This window comes from Syngnathus typhle, linkage group LG2 (genome assembly GCF_033458585.1).
Source record: "Syngnathus typhle isolate RoL2023-S1 ecotype Sweden linkage group LG2, RoL_Styp_1.0, whole genome shotgun sequence".
Taxonomy (NCBI): Eukaryota; Metazoa; Chordata; class Actinopteri; order Syngnathiformes; family Syngnathidae; genus Syngnathus; species Syngnathus typhle.
Genome location: NC_083739.1, coordinates 20,120,582 through 20,129,425, shown reverse-complemented (window position 1 = coordinate 20,129,425; position 8,844 = coordinate 20,120,582). Strand labels below are relative to the sequence as shown.

The 8,844-nt window shown below is 38.6% G+C and overlaps 1 protein-coding gene across 1 annotated transcript; it reads right to left on the bottom strand.

Moving 5' to 3' along the window:
* Positions 1 to 579: 579 nt before the first annotated feature.
* Positions 580 to 7,732, bottom strand: si:ch211-220i18.4 (SRSF protein kinase 3). The gene is made up of 12 exons (XM_061272141.1): positions 7,484 to 7,732; positions 6,577 to 6,671; positions 6,010 to 6,118; positions 5,341 to 5,428; positions 5,153 to 5,240; positions 4,688 to 4,803; positions 4,315 to 4,468; positions 4,026 to 4,102; positions 3,348 to 3,455; positions 2,963 to 3,032; positions 2,781 to 2,873; positions 580 to 2,166 (listed from the first exon to the last, which is right to left on the bottom strand). Exons 1-12 carry the CDS (start codon positions 7,588 to 7,590, stop codon positions 1,982 to 1,984), a joined length of 1,290 nt encoding a protein of 429 aa, XP_061128125.1. The 5' UTR covers positions 7,591 to 7,732; the 3' UTR covers positions 580 to 1,981.
* Between the last annotated feature and the right edge of the window lie 1,112 nt (positions 7,733 to 8,844).

The following is an 8,844-nucleotide window of genomic DNA, read 5'->3' as shown; positions in this document are numbered from 1 at the left end:
CTGTGTGAATCCTGTGAATCTTGTCCAGTTATACGTCTGTTAATCATCAGTGGCTCTTTCCTGTGTGGTCTCACTCTCGGAACCACCACACTTGGTTAAATATCAGCAAGTAGCGACATTAAATTGTATATTTAATTCAGCCATGTTGGTGAATGTATGTGCGTGCAATCTATTCCACGTTTGTACTTATGATGATCTATGGCAATTAAATGCATCACTCAAATGTAAGCATAATAAACCACCAGACTCTTTATTAGCTCCAGCTCACCCACCATTTTAATGATGACAAGCACGATAGAAAAACAAAGATTGAAAAACATTTCTCCCATTAAGTCCAAAAGGTCGCCAACGTATCAATATGATATGACATAATATAATATAATATAATATAATATAATATAATATAATATAATATAATATAATATAATATAATATAATATAATATAATATAATATAATATAATATAATATAATATAATATAATATAATATAATATAATATAATATAATATAATATAATATAATATAATATATGATTATTATATGATATGATATGATATGATATGATATGATATGATATGATGTATCAATAGGGGCATCTTGGGCGAAATTGATATTTTATTTGCTTGCTCATGAGCATTTGCTCATTCGAAAAAAAAATTGTGAAAATGTGTGCCCTGTAATGAAAACACCTCAGAAATGTTTTTTTTTCTTGCTCTTTCTGTCGCTCGTTCTTTCTGCCTTTCTTAGAAGTGATGTGAGACTATAAATGCCATCCAGTGTCAACCGGCCCATCACAAGGAATTTACTGGAGTTGACAGTCGCATGAGATTAAAGCAGGTGAATTTCAGAATAAAATCACACTTACATTTTCAGGCGGGTACAAGGCTGGAAAGGTGACCAGGGAAGGACATTTTTGTCCTTGGAGTATTCATAAACAAACAAATAAATAATAATGCTGTGTGAACAACCGGAACATAGATGCAACTTTGGAAAGGAGAACATAGTAGGGTGGTATGCGATACAAAAACAAACAGATTATTCCTTGTGAAAATATAGTAAACTTTGATGAAACTTTGATGTGAATAAGGTTGAAAACTGAAAACTTAAGTAAATGAAGTCATAACGTTTTTTTTTAGATGAAGGTAGTAGTTTCTTATGAGTCTGAAAATGTAATCTCACCAGTCAACAAAATTGTAAATTTTGAGAGAGAAAAATATCTGATCAAGCAAATTAAAACACTCCTGTGGATCAAGCTCGAAGGTCGAGTTGCAGGCTGTAGGACTTTTTGTTTGTAAGAAAATATTCTACTGGTTTTTGACCCATAAACTCAAACTATACTAGATTACCCCATTTCATTGGTACTTTGTTTGGTTCTCACGTCTGTGTTCATTTAAGGACAAGTAGGTACTACAAGGGGATTTGTTCAGAAGAGGCTGTGACAGACGAGGCCGTGTTATTGCCACAACTTTGGCTCCTACTGCTTTGCGTGAGTAGCCTACATCATTCACTTCAGGTTATATGAATTGATTCTACTTTGTTATATAAGTAGTCGTATTCATGGCGGCTGGTTCTCGGTGAGCTTCCTCCGTGACATGGCCACATCTCACCTCCTGGCCTAGAAACCTTTTTCCATTTAAAATACTCACTGCCACAACAGAGAATAGTGGAAAAACAATGTACATTTATATGATAATCACGATCAACATTTTGGGAGGTTGTTTCAAAAACATATATAAAATCATATTAAATCAAGGAGGTTTGTTAACTGGTGATGAAACTGGATGGATGGATGGATGGATGGATGGATGGATGGATGGATGGATGGATGGATGGATGGATGAGATCAGATTATTAGTGTGGGTCGAGTTTGCAATGGCGAAGAAATGTGCTAAATCTGACATTGGCCTAACATCACCATTACGAATCTGCCATCAAGTCTGTGAGAGCTTGTGGAAGGGCTGGTCTTTCCAGCCAGTTACATCAGGAGTTCAGCCAAGGGTGAAGGAGGCACTGTGCTGCAGTGGCCCTCCTCTTTGGGTAATAATCCAACATGTCAAGTAAGAAGTCAGAAAAAGTGGTGGCCTCGTCCAAGAGGAAGTGGTATTTCTCCACCAGAACGTCATACAAACTCCAGATCCTCAATGGTCCAACACGTCGCAAGTTGCCTAGGTAATGACAAACATTGACACTAATGATACTGTGTTATTGCTATTCTTCCATCTATTTTGATTGCACACATTTAATTGTAAAGGACACAAGGTGGGTCACGGTAGTTCAGTAGTTCCTTCAAAAATTAGCGGCCCATCGACCAAAAAGCAACAAGCCTCCTCATTGAAATATTTGCAAATTAGAAGCCAAGTAGTGTTGATAACTTTGATTGTGTAATGCAGTATATGCATTGTGATTGACTGGCGACCAATCCAGGGTGTAGTGTTGGGTGCCTTAGTAGTCAACTGAGACAGGCTCCAGTGACCCATGAGCCTGAATTGGAAACTGCACTGAAATGAAACTGTACAGAAAAGGGACGATATGCATGGAAATTCCAATCAACCATTTACCTCGCACACAATCACATGTAACCTCAAATGCATGTTTTTGAAAAGCAGATGCTGGAGATACTGGAGTACTCCAGGAAGATTATGCAAATTACCCCTCGTCATTGCGCTCCCCTACCTGAGAAATGATGTCATAAAATCCTTAAATGAAAAGGACTTCAAATAAAAGTTCACAATTACAATGCAAGATTAAATGTCACAGAAACAAATGCACTTGATCTTACCTCTGTGGTTGAAGTAGTCTGCAGAGTATTTCCCAGACATAGCGACGGCTGGTGGGATTTTACCGAGCAGCTCCATGATCTGGGCTATGTGATCTGAGCATATACAGATTGCGTTATATGGCCGATGCGCCCCATAATCTCATTTAATCTCATCGCACTAATTAACTGTAATGGACACCTACCTTCCTCTAGAGAGAAGGAGGCGCCTGCTTTGGGTTCAAACAGAGCGTCTCCTGTGAGTAACTCAAAGGCCTAAGAAAATGAAGAGAGAGATTGCATCAGAAATAGTGTGAATCTAGTGAGCATTCATTCAAAATAACCTGCAGCGCTCTTCCTCAACAGAAAGAATGAGGCATCCACCATGATTGGTGGACCAAACCTAAACTACAAAGCATTATTTATTACCCTATTTTTTAACCACTAGTGTAACTGGCTTCATAAGCTAACTTCATAACAAAAAGGAGTGTACACGAGGAATACAAATAATAAGGTAAAAAAATAAATAATAACATCTGATTTGGAAATTTCACTTAGTGACAAAAAAAAAAATCTAAATTGGTTCCTCACTATGCAGGCGACGCTCCAGATGTCTGCTGGTGGGCCATAGTCAGAGCCCAGTAAGACCTCCAGTGAGCGATACTGACGAGTCTGGATCTCCTCACAGAAATGTTTGTACTGCTCAAAGAAACAAAGGGTAAAAAAAATAATAATCATGAACATATTATGTACTAGGAAGTCAGAAATCATATAAAACCTCTTAAGTCTTAAATTATGTTTACCAATATCCATTTGGATTCACCAGAGCGTTAAATTTACAATAGTAGCAGGGACCCTCGAGCAAAAATACTGTATACAATTGTTTCTTACTTCTACTTTAATTAAAAACCGCATTACATGGATAATCTTATTAATATCGCAGTATGCTAATGAACCTCTGGTAAACTCACACTAAAGAGGCTCTTCTGTCATCATGGTGGGAGTTTTCGACTGATCCACTCACCACTTCACATTTCATTCTTTTGTTAAAGTCCACCTTCTCTCTACTCTGAATCAATGGATACTCGTTTTTTTCCCCAATCGTCATCAATTTTTCTTGATTCGGCGCAGGATATTTATGTATGGTACAGATACTCTACATTTTCCCATCTCTTTTTTCCCTTCCCCTTTTTCTTATAGACAATTCCTTAGAGATTTAAATGAAATGAAATTAAATTCGAGCGAATCAAAGCAATAGTAGTGACTGACCACCCAGCATGAACTGCCTAGGTCAGCAATTTTCACTGTGGCATCATGAAACACACCGGGAATCAGGTCCTGTTTTCCTAGAAGAAAATGACAGGGAAAATAAGGATTGATTTAATCTAAATATATTAAATAATGAAATTCAAACAGAGAACCTTTGCGGTAATTCATTTTTAGCTTCTCAGTTTACATTCATACTCCCAGTCAGTCCATGAATGAATGGATAAATGAATGAATAGTATATATTAACGACAAACACATTGACGCAAGCAAGAAAATAAACAAACAGTGCCTGTGGTGTCAGCCTCATTTCCTTTTAGTCCACTGGACACAGTGCTGTTAAATACTGGTCCAGTCTCTTTTGGACACAGCAGGATGTTCTCTGGCTTGATGTCTGTGTGGATGATTTTACACTGAGTGTGAAGGTAATCCAAACCTTGCAGAACCTAAAGGTAACATAAAATAAGATAAGATTATTATTATTTACTATAATAATAACAATATATAGTAATCCCTCATTTATCGCGGATAATTGGTTCCAAGACCACCCACGATATGTGAAAATACGCAAAGTAGTGTCACCCTTTTTTTAACATACATACATTGTTTGCGTATCAATAGGAAAAATGTATCAAATAATACGAAAACCTTTTTTAAAAATGTACCTGGGTGACTATCTGTTTGACATATGGCTGCAACAGTCGGGTGTTCCCAGAGCGCATCTGCAAGCTCCTCAGGTCTGGTCCGAGCGCCTCCATTACAAGACACGTGTCCAACAGCTCTTATTAAGGTCAGCTCAATGACCAGAAGTGCAGTAAAACCTCTGATATGAAACAACTATCATCAACATCTGTTCTTCAAAGTAAAATGCACCTTTACCAGCACTTTATTCAGATTAGGAAGGAGTTTCAACTGGAAATAGAAACAATCTCTTATTAGGTGAAACTCAAAGTTTTTTTAACTAACCTTCTAACATTCTTAACTGTTATACTTGGTTGTATAAGTGTAGTGTTCTACTGTTGATTGACAATGATGTGCCTCACATATCTCATCTCATTTCTAACTGATCGGAAGAAGGGTCGTGTTTAGCAATTTCAACAAATGGATCAAGCTGGTATGAGTGAGGATACGAACGCCATTGTCTCCAGCCAGCTTGAACTCATCCAGAAGACGGACAATCCTTTGACTGTGTGGATGTTGGCTAGTGGGACCAGCGGTCTACAAAGAAGACAATGTGGCGAGGAATAAGAGAGTGGGAGGAATCAAATTATACAATTAAGAGGCAATGGAAAAGTTGTAGGAAAACAGTTGGACTGACACATCGTAGGAGAGTAAGTTCATCCTGTCCTGCTTGAGCGAAAGCAGCTCCGCTCTTCAGAATTTTCACTGCAACATGCCGACCCAAACTGAAAACAGCATAAAAGATGACTGTCATCACTAGTAGCAGTAGTTTTTATAAGAGATATGCTTAAATTAAAGGCTCCATGGTTTTTGGAGATAACGTATGCCTGTATGCACAAAAGGTAAGGAAATGTAGTGCAAACACTTTTGTACATCTTGAAATCTAAATTCGATTCATGTAGACTTTAACTGCAGTTAATACCCAAGATTTATGGCCCTATCCTCTTTTTTTCCTTAAACTTTAGTTAATGGAAGTCTGTTTAATTGCTGATGGTCGTATGATATCGTACTGTCCAACGAGTACAGTACGAGTAGTCAGTAACTGTTCTTAAGAAATCCTGTAAAAAATACTTACCTAATCCTCTTAATGCACATTATTTTTTTTAACTTTTTTTTTATACATTATTAAATGATTTATGCGGGACATGATGCATGAACAAGAGTGGATCATTTCATATCTATGCGTGATTTGTAAATTGCTCAAAATGAAGTAATGCATATTATTGTAGGTATCTGAAGTAAACATTTAAATATACGTATATCGTGTCATATCATGTTAAACTAATCAGTACAAGTTTGGATCTACCTAAGGTCCACGCAGAACCACACTGTGGCGAAGTATCCCCAGCCGAGCTTGGAGAGCACCTTGTATCTTCTGTTGAACGTGTCGCCAATCTGCACATGGTGATACCCACCTGAGGAAATAAGACAGGGAAAACTGATATTCCTCATAGAACATTATCTTCAAGCTATTTCTGGTATTGCATCTCATGTCTTACCATACTGTATATATATAATACTGTATTATGTAATAAGTCATCCATCAATTTTCTATTTAGCTTGTCCTCATTTATAGGTCAGGGTTGAGCTAGAGCTTAGCCCCAGCGGATTTTGAGTGAGAGGCCGGTCATATTAATAAACAATCAATCATAGTGTAAAGATCCTGACAACAGCTATTATGGTATTAGAGACGGACACTAATACTACATCAAACAGAAACTGGAGTTTTGTCGAAGATCAGATCAGCACAACGATAAACTTGGAAATGATTTTTTTTGGACAACAGTGGCTTCCTCTGTGGTGTCCTCCAATTACACACATTATTATATTAGCGTATGTGTATAATGGTGGAAGTTAAGAAATGTCCTCATACCATAACAGTATTCTCTTGGGTTCTCAGCGTCCTTGAGCTCCAGCTGCTTGAGGGATCCCAGGGCGTCGGAACTAAGCGATAACCTAGATTTACTCCTGAGACATAAATGCACACACAAAAACACACGCACACACACACACACGCACACGCACACATCCACGCACGCACACGCACACACACGCGCCCACACACACACACACACACACACACACAAGAATGTGAAGAAAACAACTCCGTTCATACATAGCATACCTCCATCAAGGCCAAACAACTCTGTTTTAGAGCTGCAACTTTACAAATACCGATTGTATATGCCTGATTTTTTTATTTATTAAGATGCCTGTGTTATTCACTTAGAACTTGAGAAAATTGAGGCCAAAAGTCTCATTTACAACTCCGCTATCCAAAGCAGCCTGGATCAGAGTTAGTTATCAGACAACACTCTACGGACACTTTGTGTCCTTTTTTTCTGATCCTGCAGATTGACAGAGCTACAAATGCAAACACATCATTGCTGATTGTGCTGATGTGTCACCTATTTAGGACTGGGCTCACGTTGCTACTTGTAACAAAGTTCAAACAGACTTGCATCTCTAAAAGCAGACTATTTACAGTTCAGATGTTAATGAATTGGTAGCACCTTGTAGCCAAAAACTACCTGCTGTAACTTTGGCTACAAGAGAATAATCAGCCAGAAAAAGCACACCCAAAACTGGATTTAGACAGCACCTCATGTTGATCAAAAATAAAAAATCCAGGTCTTCCTATCGGGTCTGAAACTCGTCTAAAATAATAATGGGATTCTTTCTCTGTGTAGTTCTGAATTTCATAAAATTCGACTACCGCAGTATGCTGTTTGCTGCAGTTCACTTTTTAAATCAGTCTCAACAAAACGCTTGCAACTCACGCGTGACGTTGAAGAGGGGCGGTGTAGCGTGAACGGCGACTCCTCTCCATCCTGTCCGACCTGCAGAAACAACAGCGGTTCAAGAAGTGAAAAAGACGAACAGTCATCAACTCCACTGAGCCACATACGGAAAGTGAAACTCTTTCTGGTCCTGGTCCCAAATTTATTATTGGGATACATTCAGTGTTGTATTTCTCTGTTACTGTCTATCTGTTGCTTATTTTCAAAGTCCAGTCTGACTGAAAAGAATTCAAGGAGTTACAGCTGTTGGTTTTTTTGCGTGTGCATCGCTAACATGATCGGGAGGTCATATGGGTCAGACGCAGAAACCTGGCACGAGAACGGAATCCCCATCGTCCAACACCCCAATTATAGTATGGCAGTTCGTGCTATGTAAATGTATCTGGAGACACAAAATCCACCTCCTGTATCTGATGGACTTTTGTGATTGGATTAATTTGTCATTCACTAATAAATCACTTACTAAGTTTAAATGTACTGCAGCACATACGCCTTACAGTTCTGAAATTGTCACAGTTCTCCCAATGCCTGTATAAGTTTTCTTCCACTACTCCAGTTTTGTGACTGTAAATCAGGGATGGTCAACATTTTTACATAGATTAAATTTTTCCCAGACCTCCCTTTCATTCCTTCTGGTTTTCATGGGAAATGAAAATGAATCATGGGAAAAAGTGTGAATGGTCTACATATATCTAATTGGCTGGCGACCAGTGAATATCAGTTTCAGCCTTGTATAAATAGTCTACTGGGATAGGCTCCAGTACAACTCAGTTTGGGCTTGCATTAAAGAGACTTCTCAGAACATGTGTGTGTGCGTGCGTGCATGCGTGTGTGTGCAAGCAATGTTTCCAATCTCATTTTCCATCGCCTCTAGTCTTACATTCCGAAACACAAGCAGATTAATGCTCATGTAGATCGCAGCGCTACCTAGTGGTTTTCAACCTAGCTTTCAAGACTGTGCTAATCACCAACACAGCATCCTAACCTTATAGCGCCGTGGTCAGTGCATTAGCGTCCCAGCCGGTGACACAGTGGTTGCATCGGTTCAAAGCGCAGGTGGTGTTGCTTGGAGTTAAAAATGTCTCTAGATGAAATTCCCCCTTAAACAGATTTACTAGTAATTTCAGCCTTGTTTTCTGATTATTTTTAGCAGATCTTGGAATGCCCTCATTTAGATCGAAAGCTCCGAGAGCCTGATGATGTCACTGGCAGAAAGATTGTTTCCTTGGATGGTTGGTGTTATTTTCTTGTGGGATTTGACAGAAGGGTTTTGTACTGAATTGTCTCCTGTTCTTTTGCTGGCATCCCACCAAGACGTGGAAGCGTCTAAATTTTTGTAA

What these genes read in the sequence shown, in the direction of transcription:
- si:ch211-220i18.4 (XM_061272141.1), bottom strand. Translation starts at nt 7,590, where the DNA reads ATGACTGTTCGTCTTTTTCACTTCTTGAACCGCTGTTGTTTCTGCAGG. An exon ending in GCCCCTCTTCAACGTCACGC is followed by an intron (nt 6,672 to 7,483) that starts GTGAGTTGCAAG and finishes TTTATGTCTCAG; the next exon opens with GAGTAAATCTAGGTTATCGC. An exon ending in GGCTGGAGACAATGGCGTTC is followed by an intron (nt 4,804 to 5,152) that starts GTATCCTCACTC and finishes GACCTTAATAAG; the next exon opens with AGCTGTTGGACACGTGTCTT.